This window comes from Meriones unguiculatus, chromosome 11 (assembly GCF_030254825.1).
Source record: "Meriones unguiculatus strain TT.TT164.6M chromosome 11, Bangor_MerUng_6.1, whole genome shotgun sequence".
Classification (NCBI taxonomy): Eukaryota; Metazoa; Chordata; class Mammalia; order Rodentia; family Muridae; genus Meriones; species Meriones unguiculatus.
In genome coordinates, this window is record NC_083359.1 from 51,202,998 (window position 1) to 51,223,817 (window position 20,820).

The 20,820-nt window shown below is 44.1% G+C and overlaps 2 protein-coding genes across 13 annotated transcripts in view; one reads left to right on the forward strand and one right to left on the reverse strand.

The window, feature by feature from the left end:
- The window catches only part of Bfar (bifunctional apoptosis regulator), a 63,750-nt gene that overhangs the window by 39,766 nt on the left and 3,164 nt on the right, over positions 1 to 20,820 (forward strand). For 2 of the 12 annotated variants that reach the window (XM_060364216.1, XM_060364222.1), the window contains 2 exons: positions 4,643 to 4,738; positions 8,957 to 10,278. The exons of 3 other annotated variants lie outside the window; for them this stretch is intronic. In XM_060364216.1, the coding sequence (XP_060220199.1) occupies positions 4,643 to 4,709 (67 nt within the window). In that variant the 3' untranslated portion in view covers positions 4,710 to 4,738; positions 8,957 to 10,278. Of the gene's footprint in view, positions 1 to 4,642; positions 4,739 to 8,956; positions 10,279 to 13,361; positions 13,886 to 19,444; positions 19,714 to 20,820 lie in introns of those variants that run through there. 7 more of the 12 variants (XM_060364215.1, XM_060364220.1, XM_060364214.1 and 4 more) reach the window with 6 other exon arrangements.
- Positions 30 to 19,947, reverse strand: LOC110556844 (group 10 secretory phospholipase A2-like). Its single transcript, XM_021650804.2, has 4 exons — positions 19,796 to 19,947; positions 16,759 to 16,900; positions 15,284 to 15,390; positions 30 to 244 (listed from the first exon to the last, which is right to left on the reverse strand). The coding sequence occupies exons 1-4, from the start codon at positions 19,875 to 19,877 to the stop codon at positions 102 to 104; spliced, it is 474 nt and encodes a 157-aa protein (XP_021506479.1). The 5' UTR covers positions 19,878 to 19,947; the 3' UTR covers positions 30 to 101.

Genomic DNA, 20,820 nt, shown 5'->3' on the forward strand with positions numbered 1-20,820 from the left:
GCTTTCTTTATTACTTGACCTCCGCTGACTCCTGGAGAAATTGAGGGCTGTTGTTTATTACTGAAAACAAACTTCATTTCCATGTGCAAACAAATAGCCTGTCAGTCACACTTAGGTGAGTTCTTTTCACATAAAACTGAGGGGTAGAAGAGGTATTTCAGGTGGTACTCTGTCCCTTCAAGGCAGTAAGCAAGTTCCTTGTCACATGTGCACAAGAGTTCTTGACATTTGTTCTCCACTGGTCCTAGAAGAAGTAGGGAAACTGAGGTTAGAACAGAGATGTATAGGCATATGGGAATAAATGCCAGAGGAGTCCATAAAGCTGGAGGCAGGACACGTTGTAATTTATGCTTATGTGACACTTGATGGGTGTCCATTAGCTCTCCAAGGACAAGGGGATGCCCGTGAGCTGGTAGGGTGCTCTAGAAGGGAGCAAGGACAGCCAGCTTCTACAAGAAAAGAACTTGGCATGTCAAATGCAAAGTCCAAAGTCCAGAAAAACTTTTGGCTTCTCCTCTGTGTCAATATCATTGTTTCACTTAGGAAGTCATTCAGATAAGACTGGGTACCTGGCAACCAACAGGCCTGGGGTTGCGTTCTTGCTCTGAGCTTTGTGACCTTTTCTAACCTTTATGTCAAACAGGAACACTGCTGAGGGGATAGCTCAGTGGTAGAATACCCACCTACCTTGCATGAAGCCCTGGGTTTCATTTCTGCTACCACCAAAAAAGTCAGAAGTAAATAGAACAAGATAACTCTCCACTTTGTGTGGTTGATACCGTCCGGGCGGGATAGGCTGTTATGCAGTGCCCATCCCAGGGCTGGGGATGGCCCTGAGTTGGCAGAGTGACTGCTTAGCATGCACAAAGCCCTAGGCTCTATCTCTAGCACCAAATAAACTAGCATCATGTCACACCCATGTAACCTTATCACATGAGAGGAAGAGGCGAAGGATCTAAGAAGCCAGCCTGGGCTGCGAGACCATAACTCAAAAAATAAAAATCAGGACTGGAGAAATGTCTCAGCAATTTGGAATACTTGCTGCCCTTCTAAAGGACCCAAGTTCAATTTTAAGCATCTGTGTCAGGAGGCCCACAATTGTCTGTGACTCCAGCTGTGGGGGCTCTGGCATCCTCAGGCACATGAACCCATGTGGCATACATCCACATGGGCAAATACACATACACATAAAATAATAAAAATAAATATTTTAAATAAGAAACTGGAATGAAGTTCCCAATAGAAGTTGGCACTGAACATGTACTCAAGCTATGTTGGCTCTCAACTATGCTCTGGTTTCCTTTCTCCAAGTCCTCTGTAGGGCTCAGATTGCAGCTTAATGGTAGAACATATGCTTAGCCTACAGTAGACCCTGGGTTTGATTCCCAAGACCACAGAAAGAGAAAGAGGGTGAAGAAGGAACAATGTAGCCCAGGCTGGCCTCAAATTCAAGGCAGTCCTTCTGCCTCAGCCTCCAAGTCCTGGGACTACAGGTCTGTACCACCAAGACTCACTTCATGTACATTTAATTATGCACATAACAAGGCATGGTGGAGCACACCTGTGATCCCACTTTGGAGGTGGAGGCAAGAGCTAAAGGTCATCCTTAGCTATATAGTAAGGGTAACGTGAGTTACATGCCATATCACAAGAGGAATTGCTTCCAAACAAGGCTGTGTCTCCTGGTCTGGGGCATCTGGAACCCTCTTCTGCCCTCAGGCACTTATATTTACATGCAGATTCAAACACACACACACACACACACACACAACATACACACAGGATAAATCTATCTTTTGGTTGAGTATGGTTCCATAGGCCTTTCAAGGCAGAGACAGGTGGATCAGTGTGAGTTTGAAGTGAGCTTAGTCCACATGGCCTACATAACAAGTTGCAGGCCAACTAGGACTATGCTGGGAAACCCTGTATCAAAAAAATTTTAAATTATCAGATATTATCCCTTATAACAAGTTCCCAGGGCCCCTACCAGATTGGTCCCCAGTCCTTGTGTGTACAACCACCCCAGGATACCACTGAACACAACAGTTCTAGACATTCTGTTACAGAAATCCTCACACAAGTGTATACAGATTTATGACCACCCATGGTCTTTGCAACCATTAACAACCAGGTTGTTATCATTTAAATGAAAACATTGGCACCATTCAAGAGATACCAGGTCCTGGGGCTGCAGAGATGGTTTGTTGGTTAAGAGTTTGAACTTCAAAATGGGCGGTGGTGGCACATACCTTTAATCCCAACACGTGGGAGGCTGAGGCAGATGGATCTCAGAGTTCAAGGCCAGTTCAAGGTCTACAAAGTGAGTTCCAGGACAGCCAGGGCTATTACACAGAGAAACCCTGTCTTGAAAAACAAAAACAAACAAAGTGTGAATTCATTTATTTCCAGGAGACTCAAGTTTGATTCCTAGCATCCATATCAGGAGACTTACAACTGCTTGTTACTTCAGTTCTGAGGAATTAAATGCCTTCTTGAGCACCATAAACAGACACATAAAAAAGTAAAGGGAAGAGTTTGAGTTAGCCTCCTCTCGAGAGGAGGGAACCTCAGCTGAGAAAATGCCTCCATGAGATCAGGCTATAGGCAAGCCTGTAGGGAATTTCCCTAATTAGTGCTCGTTAGGGAGGGCCCAGCTCACTGTGGTAGTACCACCCCTGGGCTGGTGGTGAAGAGCTTAAGATAGCCTGAATATAACTCCATTTTGAAATAAAGATCTTGACTGGGAACTGAATTCAGGTACCAGGAAATATCACAGAATGTACACTTGGCAGAAAACAAAGTTAACTCTCCTAGCAATAGCCTCCAGGAAATATAACAGAATAAATGCTTCATAGAAAATAGAAACAAACTCCCTGGCAATAATCAATGGAAATCGGTTGAAAATCAGGTGGGAAAATTCTCCCCAGTGTTTCAGATGTGGTTTAGAAAAATAGCCATTGTGATTATATGCCTTAGCCATTGTGATTGTGTGCCTCAAAAAAGGTCACCCCATCCTGCTAAACTTCACCCAATTCTGTAATGCCAAGACTTGTGCCCCCCTGCTTGCTGCCATGAAAACCCCCTGATCACAGACTTTCCCTTTAAAAATCCTGTTCACTCAGAGCTCGGGGTCCCCCTTCTCTCCTGCTGTGTCAGAGAGACTTGGGTCCCAAGTTCGATCACTCTCGTAATAAAGCTCTCTTGCCATTGCATCGAGTCGCCTCCTGGTGGTCTCTGAAGGTCCCATGAACCTGGCATTACAGTAGTCCTGGGTTGTATAAAAAAGCAGGCTGAGGGAGCCATGGGGAGTAAGCCAGTAAGCAGCACCCCTGCATGGCCTCTGCATCAGCTTCTACCTCCAAGATTCTGCCCTGTTTTCGTTCCTGTACTGACTTCCTTCAGTGATGAACAGTGCTGTGGAAGTGTAAGCAAGCCAAAAGTATTATACTTTGGGATTTACCTTTCCTTCTGAATGACCATGCTTTGGTCATGGTGTTTCATCACAGCGATAGTAACAGCTTACTATCATTAAACCAGCTTATTAACTAATTAAATATTAAGTAATTAGTTAATTAAACAAAAATTTTAAATTAAGTACATTAACAATGTTAGTATTTAGATTCTACAACATTCCTATCACCCCAAAGGAAACTTTGTACCTTAGACAGTCACTCCACTTGTCCCATCTCTGATCTTCTGAGTAATTACTCGTCTCTTTTCTGTCTACAGAGATTTACTATGTCATACAAATGGAGACATGTGACTTGGTTACTGTGACTCTGCATCATGTTCTCCAAGTTTACTATGTCCATGTTATAGCAAACGTGGCACTTCTGCTTTGTTTTTTATATGGAGGCTGGAGAAATGGCTTAGAGCTTAAGAGCACTTGTTCTTACAAAGGACCTAGGTTTTCTTCCCAGCACCCTCTGGCTCACAACAGTCTCTTTCTCTCTGTGTGAAGCTTTCTTCTGTCCTCTGTGGGCACCAGGCACAGTCATATATACAGACAAAACACCTATACACATAAATTAATAAGTCTTTTGTTTTGAGACAGGGTTTCTCTGTGTATCCCTGGCTGTCCTGAAACTTAATCTGCAGGCCAGGCTGGCTTCAAACTCATAGAGCTCTTCCTGCTTTTGCCTCCCAAGTGCTTGGATTAATGGTGTATGCCACTGCCTGGCCAAAATAAACAAACAAACAAACAAATAAATAAGTCTTTAAAAAATAAAAAGCATTTGGGGGTTAGCAAGAAGGCACTATGGGTAGAGGTACTTGCTGCCAAGCCTGGCAGCCTGAGATTGGTCCCCAGAACCCACATGGTGGAAGAGGAGAACTGACTTCTGCACATTGTCCTCGAGTGCCGCACATGCTGTGGCATGTGCGTGCATGCACACAAGGAAAGAAAGACAGACAGGGAGGAGGAGAGGGCAGGAGAAGAGGGAGTTAAAGACAATGTTGAGACAGGGCTTCTCTGTTCTGGAACTCTCTGTAGTCCAGGCTAGCTTCAAACTCATAGAGCTCCACCTGCCTCTGTGGGTCCCTATATTATTTCTAGAGCTCATACATCCTTTTTCCTTCAAGTTTTTCATTTTTAAAATTGTTTTATTTATTTATTTTTTGTGTTTGTGCATGTATGTCACAGAGTGATTATGGAGGTCAGAAGACAACTTGAAGGAATCAGTTTTCTCCTGTTGCCATGTGGGTCCTAGGGATTAAACTCAGACTGTCAGACTTGGAGGTGAGAATCTTTAAACTTAAAATATCTTGCCAGCCCACAACTGTGTTTTATTATTCCCATTTTACTGATTAGAAATGTGAGGCTCAAAGGGATTACCCAGCCAAGGTCACAGACTTGGAAGCAGTCACCCAGGATTGCAGCCTAGGTTCAGTCTTCCCCCTGTGTAAAAACAATTTTCAAAAGTAAGACAGTTTCACTGCTCTGTGGCCTGAGATCTGGAGGAAGCGTACTCCTACTGTTCAGGAAGAATGGAAACTCAGGAGTGAAGCTGCTGGTGCACACTTGGAATCTGAGTAATCAAGAGACTGAGATAGAAGTTTGAAAAGTTCAGGCCAGTCAGCCTGGGCTATGCTGTGAGACCATTATCTCAAAAATAACTAATATATAAAGGAAAAGGAAAAATAGCTCTGATGGGTTTTACTTTAAAATTAAAGCTTTGCTAGTAAATATTATCATAAGCTGAAATTTTAAAAATATATTTGTCAGGCCCATAAATGGAAAATAGGCCAAACTTGTAATTATATATATAGACAGCTATGCTCAAAATATCTCAAAGCAGAATAACAGAATATTTTTGTTGAAAATGCATAACAGAGACCTTGGATCTTTCCATGTGGCTCAGGGGAAAGAGCTCTGAAAACAAACACAGACTCCACCAGCAAATATAACAGTAAACATTCTGTGAAGAGCATGTCCACATGGGTGTTATTGAGGAGCGCGAGCAGATTGAAGGGAAGGGTAGGGACGCTCTGTTTCTTACAGCCTCACTTCTCCTCTTTGCTCTTGCTAGTAGTTTGGGGAAAAGTCATTTCTTATCCCTGGGCCTCCATTTCTCCAATGCAAAATGAAAGGGAGAGTGTTTGCCTTGTATGTACAAAGCCCTGAGTTCAATTACCAGCACCCCAAGCCAGGCATCATGGCACACACATGGCACACACATAGCAGTCCAGAAGTAGAGGCAGGAGGATCAGAAATTCAGTGTCTTCCTTGACTACATAGTAAGTTTGAGGTCAGCTTGAGACACATGAGGCTTGGTCTCAAAAAACAAAAACAAAAACATTTAAATAAGCTGAGCATGACATGTGAGTTCGAGGCCAGCCTGGTCTACAGAGCTAGCCTGGGATAGCCAAGAAATCCTGTCTCAAAAAGACACAGAGAAATCCTGTCTCAAAAAAATAAAACAAAACAAAAACAAAAGTAGAAACAAACAAACAAGATGGTTAGATGAGATGATGCTTAGAGCACATTCATATGACATGATATGGGCATGGTGGTGCACACATTAATCCTCACTCAGAGGCATAGGCAAGCAGAACTCTGTGAGTTCAAAGCCAGCCTGGTGATATAGCAGACTCAAGTGCAACTATGACTACACAGAAAAATCCTGTCTCAAAAAACAAAAACAAAAACAAAAACAAAAACAAAAAAAAATTGGGAGGATAGGGGGAGAGATGGCTCAGAGGTTAAGAGCATTGTCTGCAATTCCAGAGGTCCTGAGTTCAATTCCCAGTAACCACATGATAGCTCACAACCATCTATAATGATATCTGGTGCCCTCTTCTGGCATGCAGGTGTACACACAGATTGAACATCATATACATAAAAAAAAAAAAAGACAGTGTGTGTTATATCATGACACCTTGTTTCAAAAGAAAAAAAAGTTAAAAATTAAAAGGGGGGGAGTAATGTTTCCACAGTATTTCAACTTTAAAACAGTTTTTCGTATTTATTTATTTTGCTTTTGAAAGGTTCAGTTTCTCTGTTGAGTTTGGGCTGGGTCCACACACCGTAGCACAGTTGCTGGTTCACTCTACTATGTAGATTTCATGGTTCAAACACAGGTCATCAGGCTTGGCAGCAAGCACCTTTTCCCACTGAGCCATTTGGCCCACCCCAACTTTATACTACCAGCTCCACCATCCTTCTAGGGAGCCAGGGCACAAGCAGGGTGTCCTGAAGCTACCCCTAAGGTGGCCCTGCGCCTGCCCTCATCCAGAGCAGACAGTTTGTAGAGTCTGGAGTTTTAGTGCAGAGTCAGAGGGTGGGAGAGGAAGGGGAAACCACACACACACAACCACATAGAAACACATATACATATAAACACAGACATATACCCATACATCACACAGACACACACACCACACACACTTTTCACAACACAGACACACACATATATCTGCAAACTCATACACACTCACACCACACATACATATACACATGCTCACATATACTCACAGGTCCATACAGTCTCAGACACACACTCATATACCCAAACACACAGATACACACAAACACACAGTCACACTCATGCACAAAGATGCACATATACACTCATATACATACACAGAGACAAAGACACACACAAAATAGACACACATGCAGACACACACAGACACAAAATACACTCATACACATACAGATACATTCACACACACACAGAGACACTCCTACACACAACGACACATAAAAATCACACAGGTACATACACTACACACTCCACAGACACTCACACATAGATACACATGCATACAGAGACATACGCATGCACACACATACATATAGTCACAGACACATACACTTACATACACAGACACACACAGACACAGAGAGACACACACACAGACATGCACATACAAATACATATCACACAGACACTCATACACAGACACACACACAGAGAGACACTCAATGCGTACACAGACATACACAGAAACACGCACGTGCATGCGCGCGCGCGCGCGCGCGCGCACGCACACACACACACACACACACACACACACACACACCCTGCCTTGATCTGTTTAACACATTCTGAATTTTTTTTTTCACCTCTGCCAACACTCAACTTCCAGATAAGGAAACTGAAGTGCAGATGGTTGTTATCAGCTCAGTACTATACAACAGTCACCCACCTGGAGTCAAATGATTTTCAACAGAGGTGCTAATGCTACCTAAGAGAGAATGGTCTCTTTGACAGTGTTGAGATAGTGGTGTAACAATGTGACAAAGAATGAACTCACATCTGCCCGGCTGTGGGTCTCTGCCGTAAATCTCAGACTATTAAAAGAGACATTTCTTTCTGTAGTTTCTCTCTGTAGCTCTCTTGGAACTCACTCTGTGGAGCAGGCTGGCCCCGAACTCAGAGCCTGCCTCTGCCTCCCGAGTGCTGGGATTAAAGGCTAGCCACCACTGGCTCTCAGCGGAAGCTTTAAAGCCTCAAAATACATGGGCAGCAATAAGCAAAATAATTGACTAGGATGTCAGCAAAATAAAAAGCTTTTGTATCAAGGATGTTATTCTGAAAAGGAGGACAACCCACAGAAAAGAATCCACAGCCATGAGAAGAGCTGATAATTCGAAACAAAGAACTCTTACTTACAACAGCGAAAAGACAGTGTTTTTGAAAGGTGTATGTGGAGGGCTCAGTAAAGAACCTTCCAAAATAGCCGCTCGTTAGGGGGAAGGTTTTTGTTGTGGATAAGAGAAAGAAAATATCCAGAGGCATCTGGAAGAGTCCAGAGGAAAGAGTAAAAAGAAGACAAAAACCAAAAAACCAAACTGGACATGACCAGGAGAGGTGATGGAGTGGGAGCGAACATGGAGATGGCAAAAGACAGAAAAGAGAGAGAGAGAATAGTAGAGAGAGAATAGGGAGATGTAAAGAGAGAGAACAGTGGGTTATAAGGAGGATGAGCAGCCACTAGGAGGGAAGCCATGGCAGGCTGGGATTTTAGGGTAGGAGAGATCAGAAGGACCAGGATGTTAGGTGGAGGCTTTGAAATGCACTTCTGAATATGGACTGTAGGAACCTGGAAGCTAGCATGGGCTTTGATATACTCGTAGCTGCCACAGGTATGTGTCAATCGACAACCATATGTCCCTTCTGCCAGAGGTAAGAGAGGTAACTCCTTTTGGTGGACAGAAAGCCTATTTCACAAGTTCTTGATAAATGTTGGCTTCAAAAGTCCTCTCATAGTCCAGTGAGGTGGGTGGGCCATGCCTGTTATTTCTGGACATTTGGATTAACTGAGACCTAACTGGGTGAAGTCTCCAAAAGACACAAAAAGCACATGAAAACATAGTGTTGACAATTATCAGAAAAACAAAAAACTGAGATACCAATTCATACCCACTAAAAAGAAGGAACAACTCTCTCTCTCTCACTCTCACTCTCACTTACTCTCTCTCCTCTCTCTCTCTCTCCCTCCTCTCTCTCAGCACCCCCTTCCCTTTTCTCTCTCTCTCTCTCCCCATCATGCCCTGTTCCCCCACTCCCTCCATGTAATAAACCTCTTTCATAGAAAAGAAGAAGAGGAGGAGGAGGAGGAAGAAGAAGAAGAAGCAGCTTGAGGGACACATATTTCTGATCCAGAACCTAGGGAGAAAAGACAGGCAGAACAATGGATCAAGGCCAGTCTGGGCTATGTCTTAGAAGGCAACAAAAAATCCAGACAGTGGTGGCACACAAGGTGGTTCACTCCTTTGATCCCAGCACTTGGGAGGCAGAGGCAGGTGGATCTTTATGAGTTTAAGGACAGCCTGGTCTACGTAATGGGTTCCAGGACAGCCAAGGCTACACAGAGAAATTTTGTCTTGAAAAAACAAAGAAGAAAAAAACAAAAACCAAATTTCAAAAAGAACAAAGAAACAAGAAAGGAAGAAAGAAACAAAGAACACCAAAAATACAAGTATTGGCAAGGCTGAACTCCTTCCTCTGCGTATTTTGAACTCCTGTTTGAGTGAGTTAACAGCAGGAGGTCAGAGTCACTGGAGTCGGTTCTTTCCTCCTGCTATGTGGGTCCTGGGGCTCACGTTCAGGTCATCAGGCCTGGCAGCAAGCAGCTTGGCACAGTAAGCCATCTTGCCTGCCCACTTTAAAATGATGAAACAGCAAGGCCTGGGGGTACATAAGAGAGTTTGGAGGGAGCAAAGGGAAGGGAAATATGATGCAAAAAATAAAAATTATAAGTTCAAAAAACAGAAATGGAAGCTGCAGAGTTGGCTCAGCAGTTAAGAACACTGATTGCTCTTCCAAAGAACCAGGGTTCAATTCCCAGCACCCAGCCTGGGAGGCAAAACACCAATGCACATAAAATAAAAATAAATAATTTTTTTTAAACACAAAGTTTCTCTGTGTAACAGAATCCTGAATGTCCTGGACTGACTCTGTAGAGCAGGCTGGTCTCCAGTTCACAAAGATCCTTCTGGCTCTGCCTCCTGGGTGCTAGGATTAAAGGCATGTGCCACATGCCAGCAAAAAGATAGAAATCTTCAAAACTAAAACAATTTTAAAAATTTAAATGATAACTTTTTTACAGTGTGATGATGGGACCCGGGGCATTCTAGGCAAGAACTCTACCAATGTGCTACCTGCATGCCTAGTCCAGCTAAAGCAAATTTGGGGCTAGAGAGACGGTTTACTGGTTAGGGTACCGTCTGTTCATGGTTTCTGGGCTGGCACTGGAGCCGCTCCAGCCACAGGGAAGTCTGACGAAAGCACTGCACTCAGATGCGCATGCCCACAGACAGGCACACCTGTAAACAATATCGTTTACATTTAAATATTTAATTGTTCTTTCCAATTTAAATTTAAATATTTCATCATATCAATAGTTTTTACATAAACACTTTACTTCAATGTATTTTGTTATTTAAATTATATTGTTTTTTATATAATTTAAATGTTTATTTTATTACTTAAATAATTTTATTCATTTAAATCATTAATTTAACTAATTTATTATTAAAATAACAATGTTGTTTAAATATTTTTGCCAATAACATTTGCTAAATTTTCATTTAATAATCTTTAATTAATTAATTAAAATATTAAAATATTGTTTATTGAAAAAAAGACTTGTTAAGCTAGAGTCAGATAGAACGGGAGGAGGACCTTTCCCATCAGTGGCTTTGGAGAGGGGCATAGGAGGAGATGAGGGAGGGAGGGTGGCATTGGGAGGGATGAGGGAGGGGGCTACAGCTGGGATATAAAGTGAATAAACTGTAATTAATATAAAAAATAAAAATTTAATTTAAAAGGGAAAAAAAAGAAAAAGGGGATGGGAGGGTGGGATCGGGAGGGGAGGAAGGTGGGGCTTATGGGGGAATACAAAGTGAATAAAGTGTAATTAATAATAATAAAAATTAAAAAAATTTTCAGCTAGATGGAGGATGTTGTGAGAACCAAGAGCTATAAATAGAGTCATGCAAGCAGCAGGAACCTTAGAAACAGGTCTGCCATTGCCTACTGCTATACCATTACATTTTCATTTATTTATATTTGACTTAATAAAGGACTTATATTAAAAAAAAACATTTGCTAAATTTTCATTTAATAATCTTTAATTAATTAATTAAAATATTGTTTAAACATAATACTTAAGTTTATTATTTAAATACTATTAATGTTATTGTTTAAGTACTATTTATTTAAATATTAAATTTACTTTAATTAATCTACTAAATTAAATTTATTTGTTTTTTTCCTTTAATTATTTTTGTTTTGTTTTGTTGTTTTGTTCCTAGACAAGGTTTCATTATGTAGCCTTGGCTGTAGACTCACTATGTAGACCAGGCTGGCCTTGAACTCAGAGATCTGCCTCCTCTGTCTCCCTGTGTGTTGGGGTTACTGGCATGTGCCACTGTATCTGGCTATTTATTTATTTTTATATAAAAATGTGAAAGACTTGTATGAAAAACTTCAAAACTCTGAGGAAAGAAATTGAAGAAGATGTCAGAAGATGGAAAGATCTCCCATGCTCATGGACTGGTAGGATTAACATTGTAAAAATGACCACTTACCAAATGCAATCTACAGATTCAGTGCAATTTCCACCAAAATACCTACACAATACTTTACAAACCTTGAAAGAACAATTCTCAACTTTATATGGAAAAACAAAAAAACCCAGAATAGCTAAAACAATCTTGTACAACAAAAGAATTTTGGGAGGTATCTCCATCCCTGATTTCAAGCTGTACTACAGAGCAACAGCAATAAACTGCATGGTATTGGCATAAAAACACACTGGTGATCAATGGAATTGAATTGAAGACTCAGAAATAAACCCACACACCTATGGACACTTGATTTTTGACAAAGAAGCCATAACCATACAATGGAAAAAAGACAGCATCTTCAACAAATGGTGCTGGTCTAACTGGATGTTAGAAGAATGCAGATACATCCATATCTATCACCCTGCACAAAACTCAAGTCCAAGTGGATCAAAGAACTCAATATAAAACCAGGTACACTAAATCTATTAGAAAAAAAAAAAGTGGGAAGAACCTTGAAATCATTGACACAGGAGACAACTTCCTGAGTAGAACACTTAGAGCTCAGGCTCTAAGATAATTAATAATAGGACCTCATGAAACTGAAAAGCTTCTGTAAGGCAAAGGACGCTGCCAATATAACAAAATGACAGCTTACAGATTGGGAAAAGATCTTCACCAATTTTACATCTGACAGGGAGCTAATATCCAAAATTTAAAAAAGAGCTCAAGAAATTAAACACCAACAAACCAAATAACACAATTAAAAAACGGGGCGTGGTGCTAAACAGAGAATTCTCAACAGAGGAATCTTGAATGACCCAGAAACACTTAAAGAAATGTTCAATGTCTTCAGTCATCAGGGAAATGCAAACCAAAATGACTCTGAGATTCCATCTTACTCCAGTCAGAACAGTTATGATCAAAAATTCAAGTGACAGCACATGCTGGAGAGGATGCAGAGGAGGAAGAACACTCCATTGCTGGTGAAAGAGCAACTTTGTACAACCACTGTGGAAATCAGTTTCTCCGAAAATTGGAAATAGATCTACCCCAAGGCTATACCACTCCTGGGCATATACCCAAAAGATGTTCCACCATACCACAAGGACACTTGCTCAACTATGTTCATAGCAGCTTTATTCATAGCAGCCAGGAACTGGAAACAACCAAAGAATAGAGAAATTGTGGCACATATACACAGTGGAATACTACTCAGCTATTAAAACAAGGAAATCGTGCGATTTGCAGGCAAATGGATGGAACTAGAAAAGATTGCTCTGAGTGAGGTAACCCTGACCCAGAAAGACACACTTTGTATATAACTCACTTATAAGTGGATATAGTACAGGCTAACCATACTACAATCCACAGACCCAAAGAAGCTCAAGAAATGATGCTTGAATCTTAGAACAGGAAATACAATAGGCATCAGAAGTAGATGAAGAGAGGGAACTGAGTGGGAGAGGGGCTGGGGATCAGGTGGGCAGAGAGAGGAGGAGGACATGAAGGAAAGAACTGGGAGAGAAAATTGGAATCTGTGGGCGGTCATCTCTGGGACAGGGGAGACTTATGGGGGTGATGCTAGCTGCGACTCTAAGCAACAGGTGTTACGGAACATGAAGTAGGTACCTCCTATACCAATGTGGGACTCCTAGCAGAGGAAGGGGGACACCAATTCACATATAAAACCTTCAATCCAAAATGTGTTTTGTCTATAAGAAGTGTAAGGATAAAGATAAAACGGATCAAGGGAGTGGCAAACCAGTGACTACCCCAGCTTGAGACCCACACCACAAGAGAGAACCAACCCGTCACTATTAATGATACTCTGCTATGCTTGCAGATGAATCTAGCAGAACTATCTTCTGAGAGGCTTCACCCAGCAGCGGATGGAGACAGCTGCAGAGACTGCAGAGACCCAAGGCCGCCGAGCTCAGGGAGTGCTGTGAAGGAGTAGGAAGAAGATGGGAGGGAGACAGAAGGGTCAAAGACACCACAAGAAGACCTACAGAGTAATCTGGCCTGAGCCCATGAGGGCTCACAGACTGAACCACCAACCAAAGAGCTTGCATGCATTGAACACCACCTACACCTATATAGCAGATGTGCCCCTTGGTCATCATGTGGGTCCCCTAACAATAGGAGTAGGGTTTACCTCTGACTCTGTGACCTGCCGCTGGGTCACTTTTCCCAGCTGCTGGGCTTCCTTGTCATGCCCTGGTGGGAGAGGATATGCTTAGCCTGCTGTGACTTGAGATGCAAAGTTGGATTGGTACCAATTGGGAGCCTCCCCTTCTCTGGGAAGAATGAGAGAGGGGAATGGGAGGAGGGGGTGTGGGATGGGATGGGGAGAAGAGGAGGAGGAGAAGAGGAGAGAGGGAGTGAAATTGGGATGTAAAGTGATTAAATAAATAAATAAATAAATGCTTTGTAAAACTGATATGACCATAAAAAAGTTATATACATATTTATATATAAATTTACACATTATATAAACATATTTATATGTAAATATAAAATAAATTATATATAAGTAAATAAATTTGTTTAATTAATGTAATTAAAGTTAGAATATTAACTGTTAATATTTAAATAATAATAATTATTTAAAGCAATAAAATTTCTATTGTTTATTCTTATTTAAAAGTAAAAAGGAGCGAGCTAGTGCTGTGTGGGTCACTGGAAAGCATTTCTTCAGCATGTTTGAGGCCATGTCTAACTCCTAGTACTGTCAAAATTAGAAAAAGAAGGGGAAGAAGCCAGGTGCCTACTTTGTTTGCAGCTCTTCAGCTGATTATCCCTACCCCACTTCTATCCCCACACATAGTCTGTATGATTGTTCATTCTCTGAGATTTTAAAAAGTCATTTCTGCTTTTAAAATTATTTGAAAGGAAACTGTAAATGGAAGGGCTCCACCGAGCCTTAGGATTTGGCACCCAGGGCTCCCACAACTGGACAAGTACTGTTAGCTACCGATTGCCCAGGAGCCTTAAAGGCAAACATTTTACTTCCAGGCTAGATGGAGCATGCTTGTACTCCTAGCACTTGGCAAGCTGAAGCAGGAGAAATAAGGAGCTTGAGACTTGGGGATTTAGATGAGTAGTAGACACTAGGGAAGGAAGCCCTGGGTTCTGTCCTCAGCACCGGGGCAATGAAGGCAGAATTACATAGTCTTACCAGCTCTATATTTAAATTGTTTGTTTGTTGAGACTCGGTTTCTCTGTGTAGCCTTGGCTGGACTCACTCTGTAGACCAGACTGGCCTTGAACTCACAAAGATCCACCAGCAACTGCCTCCCAGAGTGTTGGGATTATGGGTGTGTGCCACAGTGCCTGACTTTAACTCTATATTTAACATTTTTTTTATTGAAGTTTCTTTTTGTTTGGTTGGTTGGTTGTTTGTTTGGTTGGCTTATGTTGTTATTGTTGTTTGAGACAGGATCACAAATAATCTGGTTCTGCCTCATTTTTTTTCTTCAGCTTGAAGCATATTCTACAATTTGGGCATGGATACCCAGTCCCCTCCTGATGGACTTTTAGGTTGTTTATCGCAAGTGCCTTTTCTCTCCTTCTTTTTGCTCAGACACTGAAGAAATATATATGCATGTGTGTTTCGAGGGCTCAGTGTGGAATGCCACTTCCTAGGTGGCATTGCCACGTGGTTTTGGTGAGCTGCACGTGGTGGTGCTTTTCTACAAGGGCGCAGGAGCCATTCAGATCTACAGGACATTTAGGGGACACTTGGGGAAGTCAGAGTACACTCACCACACTGGATGTGATGGTCGATGCATCGCCATGGGTAACGGTCCATCTTGGGGTTGCAGCCAGCCTCCTGAGCACCAGAATAGCAGCAGTCGTGATGACGGCAGCACCTGGAAGGGCAGGTGGGCTGTGTAAAAGAGGGAACTGAGCTGGCTGTCCGTCTGACCTCAAGAAGTTAGTGTCCCCTGATGCACATGCTGCCCCTCATAGTGCCAGTCCTGGGGAAGAATTCTAGCAGCTGAGCTATGACTGCACAGCCTCACTCCCTGACCTTGCCTAGGTCTGTCCCTGCCTGCCTCCCTGTGACTTGAGCTCCAGCCGCCCTGGCAATCTTCCCTTCCTTCCTGGATCCAGCTTGGGCCTTCTGCCTGGACAACCCAATGTCCTTGGCTGTTAGGTCTATCCTGGGCACCAGACTGCACCCTGAAGTCTGTCTCCTCAGGATAGGAGAGCCTCTTGCCATACCCTGTCATAAAACCATTTTCCCTCTCTCCAAGAAGGTTTATCATGAGTTCTCACTACAAACCTCATACCATTTGTTCTCTAAGACTGGAACTCGCAGGAAGCCTGTCATCTACTTTCCCACAGTGTCCTACAGGGCCAGCTAGCCTGCCATTTAATAGGAACTCAGAGAACATGCCTTGTTAGAAAGTTCCCTGAGAGACACCCTCACCTGTCAGCAGTGTGCTGAGCCTTCAAGCAGTCAGCCAGCTTCCCCTGCTGCCCCTTAGAAAGCCTCCAGTCTGTGGAGGGAGGCAGATGAGGTGCCTGGCAGCTGCTAAATGAGAAGTGCTGGGGTGTGGGTTAGCCACAGGGTCTCTGGGAGCCCAGAGGAGGTGGCAACCCCAGCTGGGTTTTGCGGGTGTGATGGTGGACTTCCCTGGGATGACAGCTGCAGAGCCAACTGTGGGAACCTGGTTGCAGGGATGTACTGCTGTCATCAGGTGCACCCAGGGTGCAGGGGCAAGCCAAGAAGTTTCTGTCTCCAGCGAGGGGAGAGGCAGCTGCAGTCTACACTGAGCCACTTACTAGTTTTGTGACAATGGGAGAGTATTGGATGCCTGGGACCCCAGGGACTTCATTATCAAGTGGGAATGAGCATCAGGCTTCTTCCTGCCCAGAGCCATGATGTCACATAAAGATTTTGGCTCTCAGCTTGCATGGAACAGGCTTCTCATGTTCCCTATGCTCTGTGCTGGTGCAGATAAGCAACTAAATGGTTCTGTGGCTTGGCCTCCTTATCTATAAAGTAGGACTGTTAAGGATTCTCAGAGATCCTCAGACTGTACAATAGTCTAGATAGCTTTATGTTGTTCCTAGGTGATACATACTCACAGCCAGGGTAAAGGTTAGCTGGCACTGAGATATCTCCCCACTGACCCAAGAACCCTCTGCATGTAGGGATATGCTAGGTTCTGGGATCTTCCTGGGTTCTAGGAGTTGGGAGACCTTTCACTTTGGGCCCAGTGTATACTCACCAGTCAATGGCATCACGTGGCTCTCCATGACCACCGAGGCCACAATAACAGCCATAGTTCATGTAGGCCAAAGGTGATCGAGGACCAACACAATCCAAGGTCCCTGCCAGTTCCAGGAGTCCACGCTTGTACCTCCTGGTTGCTGAAAGATAAACAAAGGTCATAGGTTCAAGGTCAGAACTTCTGAATCCCTAGTGAAGGGCACTAGCCTGAGAAGGACCTAGATGTTGCAATTTGCCTGGGTTTTATCCTACTTTCTAGGTGTGAGACCTTGAACAAATTATAGATCTCTCTGTGCTTTGCTTTCCTCATTTGCTTAGTGCCTGACAAGGTGGCATCAACTCACAGAATAAAGTTAGACAAAGCATTCATAGTGTCTTGCACAATACAAACTCAATTACAGCTGAAGTATTTTTCTTTCTTTCATTCTTCTTTTTCTTTAAGTTTTTTGAGAAAAGGTTTCTCAATGTAGTCCTGGCTGTCCTGGAACTCTCTCTGTAGACTAGGCTGGCCTCAAACCCACAGAGATTCTCATGCCTCTGATGAGTGCAGTTGGGAGGCAGAAGAAGGTGGATCTCTGTGAATCTGAGGCCAACTTGGTCTACAGAGAGGGCTACATAGAGAAACCCTGTCTCAGAAAACAAAATAAAACCAAAAGGCTGTGCCACCACAGGCCCACCTACAATCCAGATCTTGAAGGCAGTCTGAGCAGAAAAATGAGGTGCAGACCATAGTTTAGGAGAGACCCCAGCACTGGGCCTTTGCACAGGCTGGTCCCTCTTCCTAGAATGCCCTGTTCTGGTTCTTGCCATTCTGCTCCTGTCCACTTTAGATGCAGTCAGACTGTAACCTGGGCATTAAATATTCACTATGCTGATTGTGCTAGGTGCTTGTTTGTCATAAGCTAAATAGCATACTTACACCAAGGAGGGCTTCTCAGGGGGTTCCTAGGCTCTGAGCCCCTCTTCTCTTCCTTAGATTCAGATTAGGACCCTATATATCTACTTTTATTCTCACTCCAAGGTCAGTTTCCTTCCTTAGCCTGAGTCCAGCCTATGTGTCCTGGTGTACCTCTAGTAACACCCAACATGTGTGACATTAAACCCTTAATTTGAAAGATAAAGGAGCCCAGCTGGGAAAAGTGACCTTCACACTGTCACAGTGCACAACACTGGAACTAAGACTCCAACTCACACACTGGTGCTTCTTCATCTGTGTAGTAAGGAAGAGGACTGCGGTGTCTGAGGGACACTGGCAGGAGAGCAGGACCAAACTCCCAAGTCTGTTTGCTGAGTGTCTGCACTCACACCATGCTCCCCACCCCCACTCCAGGATGGAGGACAGTGGAGGTGCAGCCTGCCCTGGACTTGCATCTCTCACTTAGACAATGTTTCCATCCCAGTGACTCATTTGAGGGCTCCCACACTAAACTAATCATGTTTTCTCAGTGGAAAAAGTTCCAAACTAGAGGTTGGGAGTGGGGTTCAGATCAGAAGAGAAGTAGTTTAGAGAAACTGGAGTTCTTATTCAGATGGTAGAGTACTTGCCTGGCATGCACTGACTTCCATTCCCAGCGCCATATAAAGTAGACGTGATAGCCTGTGCCTGTAATCCCAGCACTTGGGAGGTAGAAGCAGGAAGATCAGAAGTGAAGCTTACCTTTGGCTGGATAGTAAGTTTGGGGCCAGCCTAGGCTACACTTTCCTTTCTGGATGAAAGGCCTACCCTCTTCTAACAGCCCACACAATTGCCTTCCTTCCAGCATTCCCATGAATTTTGGATAAAGCTCTCACCTCCACTGTACCCCAAGTCCCAGTGGAGATCCCAAGCTTAATCCCCAAGCCTTCCTACCTCCCCAGAACCCAGCTGTCCTCACAGTCAGGCCCATCACACTATCGGTCCTGTGTTTTGTTTTGTTTTTCTGCCAGTGGCCCATGCTGCTGCTGCCTGTTTATGGGGGTGCCCCTCTAGCTTGTGTGCTCTTCCAGAACAGATATCTAAGTCATGTAGCTCCGGATACCCTGGCACACAGAAAGGGTTCTGGGAAAGGTCTGGTCTGTTGACCTCAGGAGCCACCAAGCCTTAGTAAGAGAGATCTAGCCTAACTACTCCTAGCACTGTACCCTGAAACCATCTGCAGAGCTCCCCCTACTCGACCCCCTGGCCACTCTGTGCTGGTATATAGGCTGGAACAGCCCATGACAGGCCCAGGTGAGGGACAGACAGCTAAGTTTGGAACCAAAAAAAAAAAAAAAACGAAAAAAAAAAACCACTCCCTTTGTGCCAACATAGGTGGAGCGGGTCAGGCTGGGGTCTGTTTGCTCTGTCTAGCTGTGGGCAGCCTCCACTGGCAGTGCCAGGACCCAAAGGGTATTGTACAGGTCCAAGGAGTCAACGCTGGTATAGACCCAGAGTGGGTCGTCCTAGGCATTCCTGAGCTGTGTTACTCTGCAGACGCTTCTTGGAGCAACTGTGGCATCTGCGATGTTGATCTGGGTGAGTCTGCTCAGAAGCTGCAACCTTGGGCCTCAGCACCTAGGTAAGGCCAAGGCTGGCTCTGTGCCTATTTGTCTTACTGCACCCTAGGATTAGGGAGTCATCAAGAAAAGCCTCTCCAAAGGGGGTTTCCTCACCCACCGCTCCTACTCTGGAGTCTAATTCCTGTCCCTGTTTCTCCCACCCACAGGGTCCTTCTGCCTGCAAGTCCTACCTCAGACCCCACAGTCAAGAGACGTGATAGCTAGTTCAGAGGATTCGGGATCAAGGGCTAGAAGCTTCAGGCTGCTGGAGAGGATTGTAGTAACTATGGGGTTCATGGAGGGAGGACTCTGATACCACCCCCACTACTTCCTGAATGGAATGCCTGTGTGGAAGACCCTGGAAGGGCCCTGAGTGTCTGAGGAGATGAGTGTGTGGGCATCTGAAGAAAGGACTGGGGATTTCAAGGCTTCTTGGATGCTGGAAGAGGCTGTTGAGCTGTGAGAAAAAATGAGGTATGGAATCTGACCCAGGCTGGGGAAAGCCAGTCCTCACTCACCCTCGCTGAGTCGGGATCCAGGTCCCAGCAGCAGCAGCAGCAGTAACAGCATTATTGGCCAGCGCAGAGATAGCTGACACATAGGAGACTGATAGGTATGGGACTGACCAGAAGGGCCAGTGTACTCACCAATCCTGCTGACCACCACCACCAGCTCCGCCCCCTTCCTCACCTTCTTTCTGTGGGGCGGAGTCAAGCAGGAGTGGTCACCTGGAGCCTTGGCGAGTGTCTGTCCCTGACTTCTGCAGATTTAGTCCCCTAAACCCAGATACCAAATGGAGTGCAGGGCCAAAAGGGGGTCAGGGCAGGGGATGCCTCCATGGAGTAAAAGGGTGACATGTTGATCCTATTGAGGAGCCCGGAGGTGTAGGGGGGGGAAAGTATGCTAATTTACCTCCGGGCCTTGTTTATTTACCGGAACATTTTACAAAGCAGGCAGCTATGCTCCTGTGGGCCAGTCACACTTAACACTCCACATTCTCCTCACTGAGAAACTGAGATAGTCAAAGGTTGCAGCCATTTCTGGTAAAAGACAGGGCTGGAGACCTGGTGGTGGTGGGCTGGGAAGCTGAGGCAGGGTGTAGGCAATTCTGAACCCACCTGGACTGACCCTGGAAAGAGGTGAGGGTAGACAAGGGTTGGAATGGAGAGGGCAGGAGGCCACACCAGCATCACACTGTACTGTCTATCCCATGCAGGTTGGCCTTAGCTTCTCATTTGTTGGTGGTTATGGTTCTTCTGGGGAAGGTGTGTAGGCAAGAAGGTGTACTTAACAGATGCTCCACACTGAAAAGAAATGATGATTGGACTCATTACTGCTTTTTGCCCCTAATGCTAATGCTACTCAATTAGGAACCAATTTTTGTTGTTTTGGTTTCATACCTGATCTGAGTGGAATACTGGGAAACACCCCATACTTCAGGGACAAATTCTAGCAAAGATTAGAATGATCTCCAACAATCAATCAATCAATGACAAGGTGAAGTAGGGTCTCCCTGGCTTTGAAGGTTGCTGACACAGGTGTC